This window comes from Neovison vison, chromosome 1 (genome assembly GCF_020171115.1).
Source record: "Neovison vison isolate M4711 chromosome 1, ASM_NN_V1, whole genome shotgun sequence".
In the NCBI taxonomy this organism is placed as follows: Eukaryota; Metazoa; Chordata; class Mammalia; order Carnivora; family Mustelidae; genus Neogale; species Neogale vison.
This window is the reverse complement of record NC_058091.1, coordinates 77806410-77833252: the sequence shown is the minus strand read 5'-3', so window position 1 is coordinate 77833252 and position 26843 is coordinate 77806410. Positions and strand designations below refer to the sequence as shown.

The following is a 26843-nucleotide window of genomic DNA, read 5'->3' as shown; positions in this document are numbered from 1 at the left end:
CGTAGTAAATAGTGAAAACTATTTACTACATAAATAGTTTGGCTATTGTGGACATTGCTGCTATAAACATTCGGGTGCACATGACAAGGGTCTTAACACCCTCTGTCACTATTCATTTGATCCATCGTTATAATTTAATGTGCTAAGCACCATTCTAAAAACTAACAGTGTAGTGGTAAACCAGACAAAGTCTTGCTGTCATGGATTTTATATCTCCAGTGGAACAGTAAAATTATCAACAAGTAAATATATGTCAGCAGTGATATGTTCTATCAGAGATTTAAGTAGGATTTGGGGGTAGAGTTACAGCATGGCTTTAGACCGAGAAATGAGGGCAGCCCTAACTGAAACCGGAATGAAAAAGGTGTGTTTTGAATCACAACTGAAGGGAGCAGCAGGCACGTCACGATCAGCAGTAAGCGTGGTCTTGGCAGAAGGAGCAGCTGGTAAAACGCTCTTAGAGTGGACATGCCTCCAAATCCTTTGTCTCTCTCTCTCTCTGATCCTCACCACACCACCCCTCTATTTCAAGATCACAAATGACATTGTCTCGGATGCAATCAGCGATCCGTTCGTAGTCTCCACCCTACATGATCTCCTGGCAGTTATGTCTTGGCGGATCACACCCTCTTTCCTTGGCTTCCTGGACCCTCCCCTCTCCCACATTCCTCCCTGCTTCACTGACTGTTCTTGTTCCTGCTGTTGGTTCTTTATGTCCCCTACCTCTGAATGAATTATATGGTACCAGAACTCACTCACTCTTTGACCTCTTCTCTTGACCTCTTCTCTATCAGCATTCCCTCCTCTTGAGATATCACTTGATTTCACTGGGATAATATCCTCTTCCTGATTACTCACAGATTTGTTATCTCTACCCAGAAGCTCCTCAGACTTCACGCCCATAAGTCCATCTGCCTACTTGACCTCTCTGCTTGGCTATATAACAGGAATCTCCAACTTCTTGGGCAGGAAGGAGAACTCCACATATTCTCCCCGTCACCTCCTCTTCTTGCCTCTTCTCCATCTTGGTGAATGGGAGTTTGACGCGTCCAGTGGCTAGAGCCAAAACCTTGGGATTATCCTTGTCTCCCCTCTTTCTCTCAACTTTGTATCTAATCTGTCTGCAAAACTTGTCAGCTCTACTTTCACATTTGTCCAGACAGCTGCCATTTTTCACCTAACATATGAGGTCTCTTGGTACCTCTCTGACTTTATCTTCCAGTCTTTTTTCTCCCTTTTGGTCCACTTGCAGTTCCTGCAAACTGATGCCTTTGACGTTGCTGTTCCCTCTGCTTGGGATGAGCTCTCTCCGTGCTACTGACATAGCTCACCCCTCCCCTTCTCAGGTCTTCACGTGCTTCGCTCGCATGTCCTTTCTCCCCAGCCAATCCTACGTAAAGCTGTAACCTCCAGGCCCCAAGACTTCTTGACAACTCCTATTCTTTAATTTCCTCCGTAGCACTCAGGACACCTCACACGCCACACATTTTACCTGTTCTGTTTGTTCCTCATATCCTTCATTAGACGTTTCCTGAGAGCTGAAATTACCCCCCCCCCAACCCCCGCTCAACTGCTTGGTACATAATACGCGCTTCACACGTATTTCCTGAGGGAAAGTTGAAGAACTGAATAGGGTCCATCAGATTAAACTTCAGAGATGCCAATGATGATTTTAGTAAGCACTTTTGGAGAAGCAGTAGAAACTTAATCATTTCCATTTAAAACAGAGACAGCAAACAATTAATACATTTTAAAGCACATACGACAAGACAGTCTGTGGAAGAATTGCGGTTGAAAGAAGGCCTTGTTCGTGTGAGGTTGGTAGTGACTTGCGGAAATGAGGAGTCAGGTGAAAGGGAGGCGGGGATGATTGATAGAGGCAGCTTCCTGATGAGGCAGGGACGGATAGGATCCCCGATCATGAAGGAGTAGACCTGGAACGTCTGAGCGGCACCAGGACCGGCTCCACAGGTGTGGGTGAGTGCGGTTGCACAGGGCCCTGGGCTCAGAGGAGATTTGCACTTGGTGTCATGCTCTACTGTTCCTGTCTTGAAGCTGTTTGTCCACGGTTTTTGAACAAGAGGTGTTGCATTTCCACTTTGCACAGGGCTCCCATAAATTGTGTAGCTGGTCCTGAGGTTCACCTTTTCCACTGTAATAGGAGGAAGGGTAGTAGGAATAAGTACAGACCATGGGTTTTAAAGGTTTGTTGGCAGAAAGTCGAGGGAGCTTTTAACTGATGATAAACCTGAATGATATTTTTACCCCTGTGAAGTAGAAAGTCAGATCATCTCCTAAGAGCCATGGAGTTAGAAGTGTGAGGAAGTGGGAGAGAGTGTGATACACTCTGGGGAGATCATTAAGGGGGTGGGCTATGGAACCATTTGGCAAGGTCCAAATTGTGTCTCTGTGCTTACAAGCTCTGTGGCTTGGAGCAAGTCACTTAACCTGTCTGTGCTTTGATGGGCCAGTCTATAAATGGAGATTGTAATACCACCTCGGGAGACTGCTTGGTATGTAAGGCTTCTGGAGAGCCGGAGAGAAAGGTAACTAGGAGAATGTAGATTCCCCAAATGACGCATATATCTTTTCTTCATGTAGTGTCCATATCTAGATTGAGGGGAAAGCATGTCTGAATCAAGGAGAAAATGATTAAGGTGCATAAAGGAAATCCCAACTGTTTCATTGCGGTATAATATGAAATATATTTTACTATACGCTATAAGTGAATGAGATTATTTATTTTTTTAGATGTGCAAAAGAAAAATGAAGAAACAACACAAAGGCAATTGGAAACGCCGAAGAAAGAAGAAAAATGAAGGCTCAAAAACTATCAAAAGTACTGAATTTCTGTACATTGAAAGACTTAGTGGCTCTGCATTCCTGAGATATTTGATCTGGTAGTAACTATGGTAACATTGTAGCCCTAAGCAACATGTATGTATTAGAAAATTTTGTTGTGATGCAACTCACTTGGAATGCAACCATGATGTCCAGTGTAGGTTATTAAAAAGCATATTACTTCCAAATTGCACCCAAGGAAAAGGCTAAGAATGTATGGTCACTTAAATCCGTATCATTATCTATAAACACAAAATCCACTGCTCTCTTTTGGATTTACTTAACCAGATGTATTTTTAATTCCATTTTTATGGTAATGGATGACTTGTTTCTTAGTAAATATAAAGCAAACACCATTCATTTAAAAATTATTGGAATTTCTAGGACATTATGGTTTTTTGGTAGGAAGGAATAATGGTCGAAAACATATAGAGAGTGTTTTTCTAACCAGAAATATACCATTTTTCCCCAAATCCTACAAGGATTTGGAAAAATTACAGAAGTTGGACAACCTAAATATCTCTAGGATGTTTTTGTTTGATGCATTTTGTTTCTAGTCTATGCATACTGTGATTTCTTTCATGTGGACTCTTAGAACACAAAATTTGTGACAGATTGTTTATATGGAACATAACTATTAAATGAATTTCACTATCTTCCTTAACTTGGCTGTATGTGTATGCATATGTCTTTCTTTAATATTAATTATACAATACAAAACACTTTACTAATCGTTTTATACTGTCTTTTTTTTTTTTAATTCTTAGGGCTTTTGTGTATTGTGACATGTTTCTAAAATGATTTCCTCAGGAATGCAGACCTTCATTTTTATATCTTTCCTAAAGTACCTAACATAATACCTAACTATTTAGTGAATGTTGTAGGTAGAAATAGCAAAATATCTGCTTTTAATATATATTTAAGCATATATTTTGAAAGAAACAAAAACAAAACCAAAGTTTTAGTAAATTTTGATTTATTAGACATTTTAGGAAATAATAAAATTCTGTATTTTTAAAAAATGGGCTAACAAACTTATTTTCATTTTCAGATACATATGCATGCTGTTATATTTTATTTGATTGTTGACTTAGGCCATGTCTGTATATAGTTATCAAATAAACTCTTCACTGTTCAAGAAATTTGTTACTGAGATAAGTCTTCTTAATTTTGTCTTCTCAAGTATACCAACTGAAAATTGGCAACACATTTAAAAGGAGAAAGTTAGTAAACTTTACAGTATAAATCACCTCCTATGTATTATTTCATTGACAAAGTCTAACTTAATGTCTTATATACACCAGAGGGGTAGATTTTAAAGAACCCAATTGTTTTCTCAAATACAATTTTTTAATAGAAAAATCTAAATTAATATCTTCAGCGTAGCACTAAATTTTCAATAAAATATAGCCATTTAAACTGTATTTCAGAGCATTATGGAATGACATGCTATTATGCAAACAGTATAAAGAGTATTAGAGTATAACAATACTTTATAACTTGCGGGACAGTGACAATTTGGCCTTATAAAGGACATTTGGCAGTATCTGGATACATTTTTGACTGCCTCTACTAGGGTGGGGGCCAGGGAGAGAAAGCGCTATTGCCATCTGGTGGACAGAGACTAGAGATGGTGCTAAGCGGCCAAGCATCATTCAATCCTGGGGTGGGGGGGGTAGACACTCCCCGCAAAGAATTATCTGACTATGTGTGTCCGTAGTGCTGAGCTTGAAAAACCCTGGCGTAAGCTGCTAAGCATGTGGATTTTTTTTTTATTAAGCATTAGTACTTCATTGTCTATGAATTGTTAGATCGTCTTCTTGTCCAAATATTTAGTATTTATACAATAATTTCTTGATCTGTGTGAGGGAATTATACACATTGAATTCTTTATAAAAACATGATGGCCAGCATCAAATTGAATCTTCATAGCTCCCCTGTTTTCTTACATTTATAAAGGCTCATTTTCTGAAATAAGTATTGTTTCTGCCTCATTCTTTTTTAAAACTTTTTATTTAAATCCTGGTTAGTTAACATACAGTGTCATATTAGTTTCCAGTGTACCATATAGTGATTGAACTCTTCCATACAATACCCCACGCTCATCACAAGTGCCTCCTCCATCCTCATGACCTATTTTACCCATCTCCCACCCACCTACCCTCTGGTAACATCAGTTTGTTCTCCTAAGTATAGAGCCTGAATCTCTCTTTTTTCCCTTTGCTCATTTGTTTTGTTTCACATGAGTGAAATAATAAGGTATTTGTCTTTCTTTGACTTAGTTTGCTTAGCCTAATACTCTCTAGCTCTATCCGTGTCATTGCAAATGGCAAGATTTCATTCTTTGTTATGGCTCAGTAATATTCTAACATATATATATATAAATATATATATATGTATCCTTTATAACATATATATATACATATATATATGTATCCTTTCATCAGTCAATGGATGCTTGGGCTATTTCCATAATGTGGCTATTATAGATAATGCTGCTATAAATATTGGGGTGCATGTATCCTTTTGAATTAGTATTTTTGTATTCTTTGGGTAAATACCTAGTGGTGCAATTGCTGGGTCATAGGGTGGCTCTATTTTTAACTTTTTGAGGAACCTCCATACTGTTTTCTACAGGGCTGCACCAGCTTGCATTCCTACCAACAGTGCAAGAGGGTCCCCTTTCTTGACATCCTCACCAACACCTGCTGTTTCTCTTACTGTTGATTTTAGCCATTCTGACCAGTGTGAGCTGCTATCTCATTGTAGTTTTGATTTGTATTTCCCTGATGATGAGTGATGCTGAGCATTTTTTCATGTCTGTTGGTCAACTGTATGTCTTCTTTGGAAAAATATCTATACATTTCCAAGTCTCAGCTTTATCCTCTTCAGAATGGTATTAAGAATAGCACATACATTGTAGGGTGAGTGGAAGTAGTAAATGAGATAATATATGTAAGACATTTGGCAAATGCCAGACAAAGGAAATTTGTTCAATAAATATTGGTTAACATCATCATTTTTATTCCAGATGCTTTGCCATTATTCTTTGGTGGAAGAGGTAGTGGGCAATTGAACTCGTTAATTTGGCTATTTTGTGCCTTCCTGTGTGATTTCACAAACATCCCAGTTCTTGGTGCTAGGAGAAGACACTATAAGGGAAATTGATGATTCATAGTAATTACCACGTTAATGCCAATTCAGACACACTAACGAGCTGCTGACAGGTGATGAGTATTATCCTTTAACAATGAGTCACCTCACTAATGTTTTATGACAGTTACTGCAACCAAACAGAATTTTGAGTATTTAAATGAGTAACTTATTCCATGAAAATGTAGAAGGAAAAAAAATTAACAACTCTTGGGTCATAGTATTATATAGCATTTATTTCTCATTTAGAATTTGAAGACAAGAAATGAAGCCATATCCTTTCTCACTATTGCTGATAATGATACACATTCCAAATGTATATCCTAAATCACTTATTCATCGCAATGCACACATACATGTCACATTATATACATATTTGTAAGTATTTTGTGTTACAGAAGGTATCAGGCTTGTTGAGTATTTACTAATGGGAGGATTTATTGTTATTATTATTATTATTTGCTAAGATGGACTCCAGACAAAGGAGAATGAGAGGTCTGTTGTAGTTTAAAGGCAAAATTGAATTTGCCTACTGACTTTTTGAAAAAATCAAGTTCTTTTGGGAGAACCTTTGCTGTCAAAGACAGTGTCAACAAAACTATCTAGCGGAGGCTCACTAAAAATCTTGAAGCCCATTTTTGCTGTTGTCTATTTATAAGCCACTTGCTTTAGTCAATAGCTGTAAAGTCTTCATTAATACTGTCAGATAAACCAGAACAGGAGGGAATGATAAAGCTATAAAGTGGCTAGTTGGAAACTTGAAGTTTAGGTGGAGAAAGCAGAACAACAAGAACAAAAAAAATTCTATTCCATGTGATAAGAGATCTTTCTGTGTTCTGGGCTGGAAAGGTTGGAACTGTCTTAGAATGTGAGTGACTACACAGCACGGTGTCCTTTTTGCAAAAGGAAATGGTATGTTAGCTTCAGTTTTGCCAGCTCAGTTGGCTTTGGCCACTTTGGAGAGATGATGGCGGGGGGCGGGGGGGAGGAAGAGTTACCAAAGCACACTAGCCTATTGCCTTATCCAACACCTCAAATTCAAATTACAGTTCCGCCATTTGCTGTCATGACTTTGTTATTTTAGTCTCTGTGCTTCAATTTCTTCAGCGTGTAAAATGGTGAATTATGCAAATCAAATGCGTGAACGCTAGTAGAGTGCTAGGGAAAGTGCCTGATATATAGAACACCTGTTATTATTATTAAAATTATTGTTAATTTCCTGAGCATAAAGAGTGGCAGAAACTTTAAGGTGAATGTTCTTTTCTATATTATTTGCCAAAGTACATTTTCCTCCTATTCCTTTGTTCTCTTTTCTTTCCATGAGCAGCACCTCTTTAGCTAAAACCAGGATAGATTAATCACAATGGATCCCATTTTTTCCAGAGTTATTAATGATAATTCTTACTGGACATTGATAATCTGCAGCTATTTAAAAATGGAAGCATTGGCTCAAACAAAAGGCTGGGAAGATGTTGTTGCTCTCTGTTAAAATTCTAGGACAGATTTCATACCAATAGGAATAATGATAATAAGAATTATTATTATGGAGCCATTCTTTGAGTGATGCTTATTAAGTAGCCTAGGATATTCTCTGAAGCTTCAGATAATGATCATACAAAACAGGCACTAATGTTACCCATTTTACAGATGAAGAAAATTCTTTCAGGAAGTGCCTTTGGGGAATTCACACAATTGAGAAAGTAGCAACAGTGACCTGGGGTGAGGGTCTCAGAGCCAGGATGTGCCCTGCCGCTCTGGCACAAAAAGGCACACTGTTCAAACCATCTCATCTGCCGGTTTTATTAAGTTGTTCTGAATTCCATTCAGGGTTCCTAAAAAGTACAGAGAAGTTGTATCTAGGTAGCATAGCACATTAGCCATCATGAGACATTTATGTCTTTACAACAGGAATTTTGTTTGGCATTTATTCATTCATTCATTTATATTTTAACTTATTCCAGAAAAGATATGGCAAGTGCAACTGCCGTTTAATTCATAGTAACCTGCCAGACTCTGAGGCACAGAAATTGGTGAGGAGCTTATGGCTCTTTTGGGTGGGAGGTAGCACCCAGGAAATGAGGCAGGGGCAAACAGGCTGCACTGAAAAGTTCCTCAAACCAGACTCACTTCATGTTTGTCCTGGGACTGTCTCTGACTGGAAAGCTCACACTGATAATCTGTGGGACTCCCCAAAATAATCCGTCATGAACTATCTTAATATCTTAATATTAACTATCAGGAATATCTGAAAGGCAGGGCTACACAGGCAAATGAAATGATTGCCTTTGTTCCACGCAGACCTATTTGGGGATTGAATCATGTTTGACTGAGCAGAAGGCGAAGTCCCTGAAGCACCAGGTGGGGATAGATTGGGTGGCCTTGGGGGACCATTCTCAGAGCGAGAAATAGACAGAAAAGTCTGGCCTCACCTTGGAGTGTATGGAATGTACTTTGATAGCTCTTTGAAGGGTCTCATGGCAGTTTAGACATAGTAGACATCCAAATGCTCCTGGTTTATAATAAAATTTTCACCTAAATTGGATTTCTGTTAGTGAAAAAAATTATTTTTAAAATATTTCCGTTATTTGGTATTATAAAGATTGTAGAGAACAATGGAAAAGAGAAGGGAGGTGTCAGTCAATAAATCTGAATTTGGTTGATGAATTGTGACCTAACAAGCAGAGTTAGTTATCGTATGGTTTCAGTTACTTGTGGAGCATAAGGAAAAACACGGAAAACATTGGGTGAAGGAGAGGAGAAGTGAGTTGGAGGAAATCAGAGTGGGAGACAGCCATGAGAGACTGTGGACTCTGAGAAACAGGGTTTTGGAGGGGAGGTGGGTGGGTGGTTAGGTGAGCCTCGTGGTGGGTATTAAGGAGGGCACGTATTTCATGGAGCACTGGGTGTTATACATAAACAATGAATCTTGGAACACTGAAAAAAATAAAATTAAAAAAAAATAATTATGACCTAAATAAAACCTAAATTATATTCCTTGGGGTAATTTTTTTTTTTTTCATGTGCAAGAATTACTCAAAACTGACACTAGGTGGCGCCAAGCACCATATTTCTTACTGATTTCACGTGCGTCAAATTTAATCTGTTTTCCCAAGGTTTCCAATTTGTTTTGTTTTGTTTGGCTTTATCAATTCTGCTCTGTGTGTTCTTCAGGATTATTGCAAAAGCAAATAAAACAATAAAAACAAACAAAAATTACAGTATTTCAGACACAATTTTTCTGAGATAGTTTGGAAAGGAAATTATGGGCTAAGAAAGTGTGCTAATCTCTGGCTATTGAATTTTTAGGACACCCATGTTCTTAGGTACCAAAAGAGGGTGCTCTAATACGTCTTAAAAATACACTTCTTAGAAATAAGGCTACAACGTTTTCTTCCATGAAACAAAGAGTTCTTTTTTCTGTACAACAGGGTTGACTGAATGGCTTTCTTTTTAAAAATCTAATGTGGTTATGAACAAATGTCTTAGTCATTAAAATCGAGTTAAAAACAGTTTTGAATTCTCTACAATCTTAGATTCAGAATTGGCCTTTGATGTTTTTTAAACTTAAAAGTACTATTTTCAGTTGTGACTTTGAGACTTTGAAAAGCCCCTGGCAGCTTGAGCCCAATCAAGTGAATGGCTTATGAATATGTGGCTTTCTTCTTGATTTAATTAAAAACATCTTCCAACACTTCAGAGTTTCTCCTCCACTTAGGAGAAAGATGTGTCTCGTGAAACTAGAATGTGGGTTAACTAAGTGATTATTCCTGGTCTCCCAAGGGCAGGAAGGGAAGCAAAGAAACCTTTTCCCATAACTTCCTTGCATGTTGTGTGGGAAAGTTGAGTGCACAAAGGGGACGCTGGCCAAGTAGTCTTGGCAAGGTCCCTGCTGGGTGTAAGAGGCCCTGAGCACAGCTTTTTGATACCTCTGGAGTGTTGTCACTGGACCCAAGTTCCAGATTGGGTGACAGGCCACATGTGGGTGAGTAGTAGAGAAGGGAGGGGAGAGATACTGCTTACTATGCATTAACAGTTAATGTAACAGTACATTAAGGACAGTTACCAGTGTTTTATGTGTGTTCATTTCTCTTAACAGCACAACATATGAAAAAACAGGCCAAAGAAGTCCTTGCCCAAGATCACACTAGTAAATGGCAAAGCCAAGGTTCAAACTAAAGCAGACAGGAAACCAGTATCTGTGCTTGTAACCACTAATTATACCGTCTTCTCAAAGGGAGAGCAAAATCAGTGTTTACTCTATGCCAGGTACTTTTCTGAGTGCTTTGCCCACATACACTCTCTTAATTCTCATAACCCTGATGCATGCATTATCGTCCCATTTTACAACTGAAGAAACTGAGGCACAGACCAGTAAAATGTTTAAGATCGTTATTGAAGTCAAGGGTGTGCTTAAAAGCAAGATTTTAAAACGAAGTCCATTTTAAGAATGCTTGGCAGCTGCAGAATTGAGCCCTGAGCTCCTTTTCCCTGGGGGTCCTTTGACCTCCATGATGCCACTGCCTCCAGGCTGTCCCCGAGTCCCATTGCCTCTTTTGGTAGTTTTGGTCTAGGTATGGGGATGAAGTAGTTTGGTTTTTTTTGTTGTTGTTGTTTTGTTTTGTTTTGTTTATGTTTCTTGTCACCACTGGGGTTTTCCTAAAAGATGACCCTCAATAGGGAGAGCAAGAAACACTAATGTCCTCTGAGGAGCTCTGTGTGCTGAGAGAGTACTGCTTCCGGACCAAAGTTCTGAGGCAGCATCCTATAAGCCTATCTTCTTCCCACCTCCAGCCTGCCCTCCATATATGCCGTCTTCCTACCAGTCTTCCTTTACCCATCCCCATCTCCAGCCAAGATGGCCTTGGGTCCCCTTCCCGACTGTTTGTCCCCTCACTGGTAAGTGACAAAATGAATGACCCCACCCTGTCTGTGAGAACCACTGCTTCCTTGCAGAAATGATGTGGATGGTTGCTTAGGAGATCCTGTGAGGTTTTGTTGGGGCAGGGGATTCATCAGAGGCTATAGACCCAAGGACACTGTTTAGCAGGTACTTACTTCACCTACTAGCAGAAAGTGAGGACCATGGGCTGGATGAGTCTGTCACCAGAAGGGACAGAAAATCCAAAAGAGGTTCTTTTTCATTGACAGGTTCTTTTCAAATAAAAGCATTCTTTATTTCTTGGAATTCTGGTTTTCCTATACGTAGAACGAAGTTTTTTAGAAGCCCTCTAAACGTGGTGTCACACAAAGTTACACCTGGGAAGGAGCCATCTGTCATCTGAGTGGCCAGTGACCATAAGGACATCCTTCTCTTTTTCTTAAGACTTTCATCACTTGAATAATCTATGACTCCTCACCTCATCTGGTCCCTATCTTTAAGTGGCTCTGGAATTTGCGGTTGTCGGCAACAATGGTCAGAGAAGAAAGAAGGGAAAACCTCACTGGCTACCTTTCTGGATGCTCTCTGCAGAGTATCTCCTGCCTCCCTGAATATGGGCCCAGCTGCAAATGATGACAATGTGATCGGTGGAATGGGAAGAGCATTCCAGTCATCACTAAAGACCGAGAGGAGACAGCAATGCACACGGCATAGCTGGAGAGAAATGGGCTGGTGTGGTTGGCCTTGAGGTGCAGAGAGTAGTGGGAGATATGGGAAATAAGATCAGAAATGAGATTCGGGACAGATTCTAGAGACTTCGGAAAGGCAGGCCAAGTCATCTGGCCCCTACCCAGTCAATAGCAACTCACTTCAAAGGGTGTTTTTTGTTTGTTGTTTTGAGTACGGAAGCCATAAGACGAAAATTATCAAACAACTTTAGGTTATAGAAATGAAAATATTTATGCTCTGTTCTTAGATGAGAAATGGGCGGCAACTAACCAAAACTAGCTGAATCTGTCAAGAAGATCACCACATCAGAACCAGATCTAGAAGCAGTAAGAACCCTCAGTCCATAAAAATGACTGTTCAGCATTCAGGGATTCCCCTCCCACAACACTTAATCTAATTCTTACCAATCCAATTTACCCTAGTTAGCAACCTAACAAAAGCAATCTTTCCTCAGATCAAAGGTTCTTCACTTTTTGTTTTTGGGTTTTTGGTGTTGCTTAAGAAATAGCATTTCAGGGGCACCTGGGTGGCTCAGTGGGTTAAGCCTCTGGCTTTGGCTCAGGTCATGATCCCAGAGTCCTGGGATTGAGCCCCGCATGGGGCTCTCTGCTCCTCAGGGGGCCTGCTTCCCTCTCCCTTCCTCCCTCTCTGCCTCCTTGTGATCTCTCTCTCTCTCTGTCAAATAAATAAAAATCTTAAAAAAAAAAAAAGAAAAAAGAAAAAAGAAATAGCATTTCAGATGCCCTCAGCCTTCAGAGAAAGCAGATGGATGTGGAAATTAGTCTGAACCACTGTTGTCTCTATCATGAAGGCTTCCTCATTGTAATAAGCTGGTCCTCAGCCGTGCTCTGGAAGTGTAAGTGAGCAGAATTCCCATATTTATTAAAGGTCTACAGTTGATTTTTAGAGTAAGTGAGCAGATTTCCAAACTTACAAAAGGCCTAAAATTGAGTTGCAGGTTAAGTGAGCGGAATTTCCAAATTTACGAAAGGTCTACAATTGAGTTTTAGCATAAGCGAGCAGAATTTCCAAATTTACGAAAGGCCTATAATTGAGTCTTAGAGGAAGTGAGCAGAATTTCCAAATTTACGAAAGGCCTACAATTGAGTTTTAGAGGAAGTGAGCAGAATTTCCATATTTATGAAAGGCCTACAGTTGATTTTCTAAAAAGGAACAAAATAGTAACCAGATGGCAGTTGACAGGCCAACTTTAAAGGCAAATATTTGTTTTGGTCTCTTTCCTAAGGGAAAGAAAGTTTGGATGGTTCGTAGAAGAAAAGAATAAGAGAAAAAAGCAAGAGGAGAAATACTAAAGATAATAAAGTACATAAAGAGACGTGTGAGGAGGAATAGATATTGGAAAATAAGAGGAATTAGCTGGTTCTAGAAAAATAGGTGAGAGAAAAAAATTTAAACTGCAGATTTTGTCCAAATGGTTGCCTAGGCAACTTAACTATGAGTGGTTCTTTCTCTACTGAATAGTTGTTGAAAGACACCCTGAATTTAGAGTCGGCTCCAAGAGTATCAGCTGGAAAACAAACACGTTTCAGGCATCTTAGTTACGGGCGCCATGTTTTCTATATTATGCTTTTCTCCTAGCAATAGAAGTAGTTGATTTCAGTGATTTGAAACACGGGCATGGTGAGGGTTTGGAAGTTAGATTAGCCTAGGACATTAGTATGTGTAACATCAAGTAACAAACTGAGGGAAGAGTAAATTAGGAAGCAGCCCAAAGCCCATTTGGCAATGTGAGATCATCCTTATAGACTGCCGCTGATCCTGTCAAAAAGCATTTTCCATGTAAAGAGTTTGATACACTTGAAGCCATTTAGTGTGGAGACAAAAATATGTCATTTTTACAAGACAGTTTTTTATCTTCCATGAACATGCACCTCCTATGGATACTGTTATCACTGTTGTCTGTTTAATTGAATAGTTATAAAGAACAAAAATGTTTTAAAATGCTTTACTCCCCCATTAGAATTTGTCTTTTCTATAGTTTACAGTATTTTCCAGAAAATGTTAGTATTACATTGTTATAAATAAATGCATCTCTATAAAGTTGTCCTTCTTGTATTTGGGGGGCTGAATTCTTGGGGGGATGTTTGTAGTAGTGTGGGAAGGGGTGTGGGGTAGTATGAGTAATAAGAGTGGTGGTTTTCCATCATGACTCACGCCATCTCTTTCTTTTAAGTAAAAACAGGAATAAAGAGTGTGATAATCTTTGCTGCTGTTTGGAAACATACTTTGCTTGTGTCATCCTCTTTTGCCTTCATATGAACATGGGTTTCTATAAAGAAAACATAACAAATTCATATGCTATCCTGTGGGATATAATGCATCCTAGATATAAACATTTATTATAGACAACAAATTGGAAAATCGTAGCATGAAATAAAATTATCTTGGGCTTTTGGCAAGTGTTCGAATTTCTTCCTTGGGAATCACTTTGCCAATCATTTACTCTTTACTTTCATCTAGCAGAGAAAAAAGCAAAATCTAAGTTCACAGTAGGACCAAGAGTAAAGCAAATGAAATACTCAGTCCTTGGCCACCTATTTGGATTAAGGTCAACATTTTTTCAGAAATAGGAATGAAGTAGAGAAAGCCAAGAAAAGCCTGGTGGAGGTTTGCTCAGTTGTATTTATTTTCCTGGATCTAAGGGACACTGAAAAGAAAGTCAAGCAGATATAATACATCTCTGCATATTTTGTATCACTTATGCAAACATTTTTTAGGCCTTTTTATGTTTCAGTTGAACAAAATAGCCACACATTTTAATTCTTTTTTTAAAAAGATTTATTTATTTATTTATTTGATTTACTTGAGTGAGAGAGAGAGAGAGAGCAGGGAGGCGCATGTGACAGCAGGGGGAGGGGCACAGAGAGAAGGAGAGAGGGAATCCACAAGCAGATTCGCTGCAGAGCTTGACCTCCATCCCAGGGCCCCACCTCCATCCATGGGCCCTGAGATCACTACCTGGGCCGAAACCAAGTCTACAACTTAACCCAGGAGCCCCACCATACATTTCATTTCTAAGCAAATCTTATAGAAGTATAAAAAAGTGGTCTACTTCAAATAATGACTGTAATAAAATAAATAATTTTGGAAGGTCCACTCTATTCTGATATTGTACAATGTTAACATAGTAAATTTCTTACCAGCTGCCTTCCAGGTTATACTCAAAGAGATTAGCAATTAGCTGAGTGTATGACCTTGATTCTTCTCAAATATTACATGAGGGAATTAACCCAGATGATCTTTTACAAATTCTATTCTGAAAAAAATTCTCTAGGTTTTACTGTTTAAGAAAGAGGGACTGGAAGAGATTATGCTGAGTGAAATAAGTCAAGCAGAGAGAGTCAATTATCATATGGTTTCACTTATTTGTGGAGCATAACAAATAGCATGGAGGACAAGGGGAGATAGGAGAAGGGAGCTGAGGGAAATTGGAAGGGGACGTGAACCAGGAAAGACTATGGACCCTGAAAAACACCTGAGGGTTTTGAAGGGGTGGGGGTTGGGAGGTTGGGGGAACTAGGTGGTGGGTATTAGAGAGGGCACGTATTACATGGAGCACTGGGTGTGGTGCAAAAACACTGAATACTATTACATTGAAAAGAAATAAAAATAAATAAATAAATAAATAATTTTAAAAATTAAAATTAAAAAAAATAAAAGAACAGACTTTTTAAAATAAAAAAGTTCATTATACAAAACGAAAGATAAAAATTGTGCAAAATATAATTGCTTAGACAAAGTAAAAGAACTCAAATAAAACAATTATGAAAAGCATTAGTATTCAAATTAAAAAATAAAGGATGATACTGAAGTGGGAGAGCGAGGTCGTTGTCTCATGGAGTCGAAGAATGAATCTCACGGACAAAGGAGAGTGAGGAAAGTGATAGTTTTACTAAGCAAGGATACAGAGAAAGCTCTCAGTGAGTGGGGTTCCGACAGAGTTGCCAGCATGGGCCTCCATCGACAGTCTTTTGTTTAAACTTACCAGGGAGCTTGTAACCTTAACATGCTTGTGACGTCTTGATCTGAGTAAGGATTGGTGATAACACATTTCACAGCTTCTTTTTGGGGGTCTGGTTATTCTTTGTTGATCACAAGATGACTTGCCCTGATGACCAGGGCAGGGTGGTCTGGTTGGTTCCCTTATCTCTGATTTTGTTAGGCTTCAGCATTTCTGGAATTTCTGTGTGCCTGATGATAGCCCCCTACCGACGGATCTTTCCCGACCTAGCCCCGCCTGTCCCTTACTCAATGAGACCCTTCAGATGTACACTGGTGGGTGGGTCGTTCACTTAGAGGATGATTGCCAACTTGTATCTGGGGGGTAGAGATAAAGTTTCTAAAGGTGTATTTATGTTAAAGTAGACACAGGATCCTGCAGGTTGGGCTAAGATTGCCTTTTGCCCTTAGCAAAGTGTTGACCCTTGATTCTCTTATCCCGGCTGTTGGGTCCCTAGGGGAAGGTCACTGTAGCTGTTTCAAGGACTCGTGGAAGGGCTGTAAGTAGTAAAGACATTTCTTAATTATTTTTCTTCTGCCTTTGCTTCCCACATCAAAGCCAGAAAACAGTTCACAAAGGAGGAAAAACAAATGTTTGAGAAAATAATAAGAGAATGTGAATAAAATACATATTTTATTTTTTCCGACCATTGAATTAGCCAAAATAAAGCAATATGGTGTGGTGATTAAGAGCCTGGTTCTGAGGCTCACAGACCTGAGACAATGGTGGTTATGCCTCTGAGATTGCCAGCCCTGGGCAAGTCTCCATTTTCCTAGAGCAAATTGAGAATAACAATAGCACCTACTTCCTACAGTGATTAATGGTGATTTAAATGAGCTTAATGTGCTCAGCACAGTTCCTGGTATATGTTAAGAGTTTAATCTTAATAAGTTATTGTGTGTCTCATGCTGGTGGAAATGTACAGTGGCACAGACATTTTAATAAGCAATTGGATGATGTATGGATGAAATATTAAGTAGTCCTTAACTTGGTTTAAATAGTTTTATTAACAGCATAAAGTCGATCTAGCAATCTTAGTTTGGAAACCACGAAGAATTAAATGTTCCCTAGATGGTTCTTTTAGCATAGACTGTTCACTTCCAAGCTGTTTTGGGTCAGCACCTCACTTAGTGCACGCACACATACACACACACACAGAAGTATGTATGTATGTATCTATTTATATGGTATATATAAACACTAAAAAAAACAAAAACCTATAAAACTCATCAATGTTGCTTAAAGGGTATATTTTATCATCATTGTGTAACAAATTCTGTATCTTATTTTGAAAATTTGAACATAAAATTCTTTTTTTTTTAAATTTTTTTTTTTAAAGATTTTTTATTTATTTATTTGAGAGAGAGAGACAGTGAGAGAGAGCATGAGCGAGGAGAAGGTCAGAGAGCGAAGCAGACTCCCCATGGAGCTGGGAGCCTGATGTGGGACTCGATCCCGGGACTCCAGGATCACGCCCTGAGCCGAAGGCAGTTGTCCAACCAACTGAGCCACCCAGGCGTCCCGTGAACATAAAATTCTATTGAAGTTAAGAATTTATTTCAGGGGCATTTTCCACAGGCATATTAATTTTTAAAAATTTTTTTGGGAATGGCCACAGGTCTCTATAATTCTTAGCAGTACAGTTTTAAAAACCTAACCAACTTGCAAGTTTATGTTTAAATTAAATAAACTTTTTTATTTGCAAAGGTACTGACATGTTTCACTACTCAACTGAATTATTTAACCACATTGCATATTTTTCATGAAAGAGTCTTAAGAGAGTCTTCTGTTTTAATATATTACAATAAATCTGTATATAGTTAAACTACTTAATCTCCAAGAAGTATGGCATTATTAAACATAGAACATGCTTTTTTAGCTAAGAAAATACCTTTTCTATTAAATTACACATAATAAAATAAACTACCATTGATAATAAATAAATGCATTTATATTATCTATAATAGCTATACATTTCATACAGTTTGACTGCAACATTACAGTTTTTGAGAATATATTCAGAATAAAAGGTCTAGTAATGAATATCTCTTATTTGAGGACACTAAACCAATTCATCATTGCTGCACAGATACTCAGTACTACTAAACTAGCTGGCAGAAGATCTTCAATACACAATTTTTATGATGGGGTGATTTGTATCCCTCGTATTACCATTGAGTACAGAGACACTCTCCCATCTGCCTTCCTCCAGCCTTGTCATGTCTACATTGGGTCTGTTAATCATCTTAATCACGTTATTGTAGATTAACTTAAATTACTCACAGTGCTCTTGTCCTGCAAGACGCAGACACTCAATCTGAATTTAAACAAAAAGAATCAATCAATTTATGTAACTAGAGTCCAGAGGTATGCCTCCTCAAAAAAAAGTCCAGGCCCTTCAACAACGCTGTTGTTCTCTGTCTATATTCCCTACCTTCTATGTCTGTGTATTAATGGTTGTGTTCAGGGGCTCTAGCTGTGTCACCAGAGACCTGCCCCTCTCCCTTGTTTTTCTGCTTGTCTCTGTCTGGCTTGATTTTTCTAGGACTAAACATGTGACTGACAAGAAAGCCACCAACAAGCCCAGACTCCTAACTCCCACCTTAAACATCCCACGGAAGAGACTGCTGTTCCCCAATAGTTCTAGCAAATAATTCCTGGAATATTTGGGTCAGATTGACTGGAGATATGCTCCTGTACTGAACCTTTTAGCTCTAGAGGAAGGTTCATGGATGGGCAATGACTGATATCGGTTCTCCCACTGAGGCAAGAAACAAAGAGGGTTAGCCCCATATGAACCCAGTGAAATTCAACAGAAGGAGGATTTGATACCTAAACTTATTAAAGGAGCAAATCAACAAAGAGGCTAACACCTTATTTCCCTGAGTTTTGAAAATATTTTGTGATACTGAATACATTTTTAAAGAACACGTGCCCATGGTGGTAACAGTGAGCACTAAGCGATTCGTATTCTCTATATATGGGTGTATATGCGAACATTTCCATATTAGGGGAACGAAATGCATGTCCGCTTTTAGGGTTCTGGTGCTCCTAAATGTAGTAGCCTGACTTATAACCCCACATATCCCCTCTCATGACTAATACCATATAGGCCCCAGGGAACCACTTTTTGTGCCTATAGGAAATTAAAGACTTGAAATGAAAGGCAACAATGCCTAACTACTGTGCATGTTTGTGGTCTGTTTCTTTGCCTCTGTCAGACAAGCAAGGCTTCAAGGGCAGGGAGGACTTGAGAGGGAGAAACATTTAGCGAAGATAAACTGACTGGTCAAATTATTTCTTACAGGTTATAAGAATGCAGTAGATTCCTGCCTTACAAAATATTATTTCCCATAATCCCAGTCGTACTGTTTCTTGTGTCTTTCCATACTGCAATTTGTGGTTCCAGTTTTAACTATAAATTCTAACAGCATTCACAGCAGTTGCATGTGGTGGAGGAACACTTGACAGCCTTGTGAAAACTTTGAAGGAAAACGTCATTCAAAATAGGGCTGGGAAGCTCTGGCCGGAGAGCCTTCACCCATGTACTGTTTGTTGCCATTCATTTTACCCAACAGGAAGACGCTTAGTTTACACCCCAAGAGCAAGAAGGGAAATTTTGCTCTTTGCCCAGCAACAACCCAGCCAATGAGAAACTGCTACATTCTAGCCAATAAGTTGCCACAACCTTGAGCATTGTTTCCTTCCAAACAGCCCCTCCTTGAGTCCTTCTTTTCCTCTGTGAAAGAAACCTCCACTCCCTTGTTCTCTGGACTTGCTTATAGCTCACCATAGTTTCCATTGCTGGAATTCCGATTCCTCTGTTATCCCCAAATAAACTCATTTTGCAGTAAAGTGGCTGGATATTTTATTTTTAAGGTTGTCAGTAGTATGTAATTTATATTACTTTTAGATATACATTGTGAGGCCAATTAAACTAGATGAAAATTGAATGCTAGGATTCTGAGAGGTTCACACTTTATTGACACACATAACAAGACTTACGTGAATTTTAAAAATTAAAATGTTTAATATTAGTTTATATATATTTAATATTCATTAGCCTTTTGTATTGGCTTTATAATTTTAGTAGATAATGTTGGAGACACATGAAAAAATGTTCATCATCATTAGCAATCAGATCCAAATCAAAACCACATTGAGACACCACCTTACACCAGTTAGGATGGCCAAAATTAACAAGACAGTAAACAACATGTGTTGGAGGGGATGTAGAGAAAGGGCAACCGTCTTACACTGTTGGTGGGAATGCAAGTTGGTACAGCCACTTTGGAAAACAGTGTGGAGATTCCCCAAAAAATTAAAAATAGAGCTACCCTATGACCCTGCAATTGCACTACTGGGTATTTACCCCAAAGATACAGAAGTAGTGAAAAGATGGGCCATCTGTACCCCAATGTTCATAGCAGCAATGGCCACAGTCACCAAACTGTGGAAAGAACCAAGATGCCCTTCAATAGACGAATGGATAAGGAAAATGCGGTTGATATACACTATGGAGTATTACACCTCCATCTGAAAGGATGAATATCCAACTTTTGTATCAACATGGACAGGACTGGAAGAGATTATGCTGAGTGAAATAAGTCAAGCAAGAGAATCAATTAAATGATTTCACTTACTTGTGGAGCATAAGGAATAACACAGGATATTGGGAGATAATCGGAGGGGGAGATAAACAATGAGGGACTGTGGGCTCTGAGAAACAAACTGATGGTTTTGGAAGGGAGGGGGAGTGGAGGGGGTGGGGGAACCTGGTTGTGGGTATTATGGAGGGCACATATGGCATGGAGCACTGGGTGTGGTGCATAAACAATGAATTTTGGAACACTGAAAAGAAATAAAATAAAATGAAAAATGTAGATAATGTTAGACATTTCAGAAGGAAAGTGCTTTGAAAACCAAAATAATTTTCATTTTACATTTTTATTTTAATTTTAATCTACTTTCTAATGAGACTGTGCAAGCTTTCTACATATTGAATACAGCTACATATTTTCTTTTAATCCTTTAGAATAATTGCTTTCAATAGAATACAAAATAGGGAGGAAATCTTGATGTTTACCCCCTATTTTGCTTAAATGAAGGCAAGAAAATATATTTTATGGAATAATTGTATAATAATTCATAAATTATGCTTGCTGTTATTGCCTATTCATATGTTGGTGTTCATTAACAGTGCAGTAAGACATGGACAATAATAATTGAATTCTTTTGTTTTTGATATTTTACCAATTGTCACCCCATGAAATTCTAGAACATGTCTTTAGCAGTACATGGGCCTCCACTTTTACTCTTACTCTGGGATCTACTGGTGTTAAAGGCAGAATGAACAGGGACAAGAAACTTGGTCTAAACATGGCTATTGTGAAAGAAACTTAAGCTGTTGATAAAAACAGCATTGAATTACTTTAAAACAAGGTCCACAAAGAGAGAAAAATGAAGTTACGAGGAAGCTAGTAAATGAGAGAATGAGGAAACACTGAAAGGCTAGGTTTATGTTGAAAAGGAAAGATTGTGGCATTTATCCTGTTCTTTCGGATTGCTTCAGTTATTCTGACTTTTTCTGGTTTGGGGTTTTGTTTGTTTGTGTGTGTGTGTGTGTGTGTGTGTGTCTGTTAACTATGTTGTTACTTGGATTTGCCATTATCTGTTATATATAATAACTCATAATTAAGAATTCACCCTAAGCATCTTTTCAGTGGGTTTAAATCTTTGTGGGAGTTCAAGCATGCCATAATTTAAACATATATACATATATAATTTTTTGAGCAGTCTAGTTTAGGAGTTATCATGAAACTGATGTCAGTCAATTCTACTTAATCTAAATTAATCCAGGATTTTTATTCTGTGTGTGCCTGCTTCTTCATCTGCAAAATGGATCTCCTAACAGTACTTATATTTTAGGATTGTTGTGAGAATTAAATGGGTTTATATATGTAAACTACATAGAATAGTGGCTGGTCTTCAGGAGGTCCTGTATCTTGGCTACTACTATTCTTACCCCCACCTTCATCCTTGCTGTTAGGCATACAGTCCAGGTGATGATGGTGGGTCCCCAGGGAGCAAAGTATGGTGGGATACATCTTGTCCTCGATTTTCATCACTATGCATGCCGTGGTACCCTCGCTGAGAAGTCCCATTCTTCCAAAGTTTCCCTCAGGTAACTACCACATCCTGGCTATAGGCCTTTCTGGTTTCATTTCACACTTAGCTATTTTCACACTTCTTTTCAGCACATTTAGCTCAGGAAAGTTCTGTGTCAGACACACCTACTTAGATAAGCAAATAGCCACCCTATTTTAACATTGCTCTGCTTCTGGGTATGAAAGGAATTTAAATAATCTTGCTACCTCCTCTCTCTCCACCTGAGAACAGAGGTACAAACTCCGTTTCTCAGATTCCTCCAAACATATATAGGATTTCACTCTGTACTACCCCTCAGAACTCAGCCTGGGGAAAGGTAGCCAGTGAATTACCCTGGGCCCCAAAAGGGACTCACTAGCTCCCAAGCTCTCTGGCTTCTCTTCTCAGCAACCTTTGTTTTCTCTCATAGAATTGCCAGTCATCTTAAAGGGGATTTTCTTCCTTCTAGCACTGGCCTAAGCCACTCCTGCCTCTCCCTGCCCTCCTCTGAGAACACTGACCATCACACAGGCTGAAGCCATCCTTCATGAATGAGCTCTGATGAAAACTTTTACATGAGGGGTGAAGGGTTGGCTTTGCTTATAGCTAGGGTGCATTGTACACTTTGTCTAAGCTTCGGACACTTTTGTAAGTGAAAGGGGATACGATTTCTCATTTTTCCCGGACAATAGGTACGAACTGGGTTAGTCTCTCTCCCCCAGCAAACCAAGCCTTATAGCACTCAGAGTTTACAAACAATGTAGCTAGTCTCCCCACCAAAGTTCTAGCCATACCCACTCCCTCTGCATGGTGATTGGCTAGTCTTTGCCACAATTGGTCAGTATAAGAAAATATTGGTTGAGCTTAGGCTGCCTAGGGTCAGGGGCCTCTCTCTGACCTGTTGAGTCTTCCTAAGCCTGCATGGTCTCTGTTGTTTTTAGCTATGGTTTCTTTTTAAGAGTGTACCCCAATGTTTATAGCAGCAATGGCCACAGTCGCCAAACTATGGAAAGAACCAAGATGCCCTTCAACGGATGAATGGATAAGGAAGATGTGGTCCATATACACTATGGAGTATTATGCCTCCATCAGAAAGGATGAATACCCAACTTTTGTAGCAACATGGACGGGACTGGAAGAGATTATGCTGAGTGAAATAAGTCAAGCAGAGAGAGTCAATTATCATATGGTTTCACTTATTTGTGGAGCATAACAAATAGCATGGAGGACAAGGGGCGTTAGAGAGGAGTAGGGAATTTGGGTAAATTGGAAGGGGAGGTGAACCATGAGAGACTATGGACTCTGAGAAACAATCTGAGGGGTTTGAAGTGGCGGGGGTGGGTGGGAGGTTGGGGTACCAGGTGGTGGGTATTATAGAGGGCACAGCTTGCATGGAGCACTGGATGTGGTGAAAAAATAATGAATAATGTTTTTCTGAAAATAAATAAATTGAAAAAAAAAAAAGAAAGAAAAAGAGTGTAAGCTAAGAACGAAATACTGTTTTCCTAAAGGCAAAGAAAAAGAAAAAGTGCTTCCTCCAGACTAAATACTTAGCAGTTGTCTGATGGAGTTCTTTCTCTGGGACTAAGTGGTTCTCTCTGGCTTTATTGGGGAGTCTGAACTCTCATACCCCAAGCCACTACCTGATGGAAAATCTGCAGGGTAACCAGAACTCTGTGTCTTTCTGTGCTTCCATAGACAGTTTTTTAAAGAAATTCAGAACCTAAGGAATGGGCTCTAATATAACTTTCACTCTTTCCTAGGTATTTTCCAGGCATTTAGAAGACTGAATTTTTGTAGCAATTCATAAAGCTCTGTTGATTGTTTCTTTCCTTACATAGATTCCCATGCACCTACCTAGGAAATTTAAGGATTTAGTAATTTGCTCAGACCCAGAGGTTTATCTGAAATTAGTTTGACTTTGGAGTCCTCCTCATTCCCAACCACCAATTCTCCCCCATCTCTCACCTCAAGATGATTTGGTTCCACAGTGTGTATGTTTGGTAGATAGAAGCTCCTAGGTTTGGAGGGTATCACTATGATCCCAGCCCATAAGACTCAGTTGTGTCAGAAATGTAACTTTATTTTCCTACATTCAAACTTAGTTTCAAACAGGAATTCCACAAAGCTGATTCTACCTCATCTCCCCCACACCTAGATAATCTCAGTTCACTTAAGGTTTATTTTTAGTTGATGAATGTATCCTTGTCAGGGCAGAAAATCAGGCAAGTGTTTTCTCATCTTCTCCCCTCCAGTCCGCCAGATTCCCTGCTTCTGCGCCCCCATGCTGTGCCATGCCTTCTATTTCACTGTGAGAAATGCTGCCACTCCCAAGGCAACTCCTTCACTGCCCTGAACTTCTCAGACTTTCCACCCTCTCAAGAACTTCTCTCCACAGACTATCCCCTTTTTCTTAATTGTCCCAGAGACCTTTAAATCATTCAAAAGTTCAGCCCTTTTCAACTCAAAAGTGTTAGCTTTTACAACTTCTTGTTTTTTGTTTTGTTTTGGCTTTCCCCTTCCCAGTTCATCAGTGGTGACAATAGGTGCCTCGAAGTCTAGCTTTGAGCAGTGGCTCCAGCCAAAAGTCTTGTAATGTTTCTTGACACTGCCCTTTCCTTCATGTGGGTCAGGGACCACCGACATTGAGGCACTGGGGATGAGTGCCAATGTCCAAAGGCGACTGAGAACTAGATACTGAGATACTACCCTAACACAACTCACCTCCTGGCCGCTGTTCTCTGACACTTCCATTTCATTCCCTGTCTTCAGATCTTGGATGAAACCTCGTAGAGAAGGAAGAAGAGGGACTCTTTGAATTGTCTTAATGTAAACCTAAAATGCCTCAATAATCACAAATTTTACTGGATTTGCAGAAAAGTGACTATATCAAGTCTTCTGCCCTTAGATAAGGAGTTGAATTAGCAATCAAGTTCAGTTATAGGAAAGGAAAGTGTATATTATAATATGTAGATCTAGACTACAAACTCTTACCCCATGCCATCCTTGAGGGTTCTCTCCTGTGTAGGTGGCTTGTGGACTTTCTTTCCTGATTGGACTTTCAAGGAGGGTACTTGAATCCCAGTGAGTCTGCAAGATGATCTATTAAGATTCCAGAAGAAATTATTAGTCCTCCTATTTATATTTAATTTTATATAAAATGAGATTTACATTAATCTTTACTATCTTTATGTGTGGATTGATATTGGCCCTTCACACAGGTATAATGTCAGCCACTTGTCATGACAGATCCCGATGGAAGAGCGATGCAGTAGTCGCTGTTTTCCCATTTTTCATCCCATTTCATCTTACTGTGAATAAGATTGTATGTAGACCCACTGAAGTGAATTCTCAAATAATGTTTTCTAGTTTTATTTAAGCATTATAAAATGAGATAAAAAGATTAGAGAAATGTCTACAAAAAACTGAAGATTTAAGACAATGTTAATAATGTATAACATAACAAAAAATGTGTGCTGATAATGTGTTCTATTCCTAGTGTGAGTTTTTCTAAGCCATATTCTCAGATATAAATTGGGAGCATGTAAATCATTTTAGCAAAAAAATGTTGGCTTGGAGAGTTCACAGTTACAAGAAGACCACTTGAAATGTGAATTTATGTGCATTATTACTGAAGATAACCCTTATTCTTAAGTGTATATTTGGCCTCGAAATAGTAGCTAACAATAATAAGAAGCTATTGGAATTAGCAAGACAACAGACAAAAATATTATTTATTTCATCTTCATCTCCTGTTCATATTTTTATGTAATGTTCATACTATATTAACATAGTAATATATACATTTAAATTATGAATAAATAAATAAATAAATAAAATATATGAAAGACAAACATTTTTTATTGATGGGGTGCAAAATAAAAAATATTTAGAGACCATTGTTCAATAGGACAGCAAAGAGCGGGGCTGCTTCTAAATCTTATAAAATGGTAGAGCTGCATGGTGCTTTGAGAAGTTTGTGCACCTCCCTTGGGCCAACATCATGTTTTGTTTTCTTCTTGGGTTTTTCCTTTATAAAGTTATGAAGTTGGGCCACTAGCATCACATACTCAGAATGAGTCTTACATCCTCTCATTCATTCATTTATTCAAACATATTAATTAAGCACATCTTATCTGTACAGTGTTAACAGGACAGAGTCCAGAAGTTCTTCCTAAAAGTATCCAAATCAAGTAACAAGAATTCTTGGCAACAATTCTAAATTGTATTCAGCTGCCATCTTTCCCCACAGGGTGTCTGCCAACTATGCAAATAAAATTACAGGAAGAGGTTTGGCATTGCTCAAGCTAAAAATCTAGACAGGCAAATTAGTTCTAATTAATCCCTAGGTTAAAAAATGATTTCCAATAAAGGGTTATTTTTCTTTCTTCTTCTTCTTCTCCCATTCCTCTCCTTTCAATGCATTAAAATAATGTTACAGGTTGTCAGAAGCGTCCACTGTTAATCAGGGGTAAGCAGAAAATACAGGACATGGTAATTGCTAACAGCTGAGTGCTTACTAAGTACTTTCTTTGTATTGATTCATTTACTCCTTACAATGACCACTTAGCTATGACTGTGCTCATTTTAAAGAGGAACTGAAGCACAGAGAAATGAACTGATTTAGCTAATTTTCTATATGGTAAGGAGGAGAGGCAGGACTTCCCCTCTTACAGTTTGGCCAAAAAGCATATAATCTGAATCACTATGCTGTAATGCTACCTTTAACCCACTTATGGTTTAGTTGGCAGATGTCAATTTTTCTTCATCTTTTTTTAACTTTTTTTTTTTTTTTAAGATTTATTTCTTTATTTTAGAGAGAGAGAGGGAGCTCATGTTGGAGGGCAGGAGGGTCAGAGAGAGAGAATCTCCCTGCTGAGCTTGGAGTCCAACATAGGGTTCAATCTCATGACCCTGAGATTATGAGATTATGACCTGAGGTGAAATCAAAAGCAGGACACTTAACTGACCCAGGTGCCCCTTTTTGTTAACTTTATTAAGATATAATTCATATGCAACAAATGTATCCATTTAAAGTGTGTCTTTTGGTAATTTTATCAAATGTATACCTAA

The 26843-nt window shown here is 38.7% G+C and overlaps 1 protein-coding gene and 1 long non-coding RNA gene across 4 annotated transcripts in view; one reads left to right on the top strand and one right to left on the bottom strand.

The window, feature by feature from the left end:
• Positions 1 to 3572, top strand: part of PKIB (cAMP-dependent protein kinase inhibitor beta) — a 104060-nt gene extending 100488 nt beyond the window's left edge. For all 3 annotated transcript variants that reach the window (XM_044249667.1, XM_044249651.1, XM_044249660.1), the window contains one exon: positions 2752 to 3572. In XM_044249667.1, coding sequence (XP_044105602.1) covers positions 2752 to 2819 — 68 coding nt within the window. In that variant the 3' untranslated portion in view covers positions 2820 to 3572. The remainder of the gene's footprint in view (positions 1 to 2751) is intronic.
• A 14290-nt stretch (positions 3573 to 17862) lies between these two features.
• LOC122899302 lies at positions 17863 to 24820 on the bottom strand. Its single transcript, XR_006383102.1, has 3 exons — positions 24765 to 24820; positions 24495 to 24556; positions 17863 to 17940 (listed from the first exon to the last, which is right to left on the bottom strand). It is a non-coding gene; the product is annotated as an uncharacterized LOC122899302 (long non-coding RNA).
• Positions 24821 to 26843: the final 2023 nt, after the last annotated feature.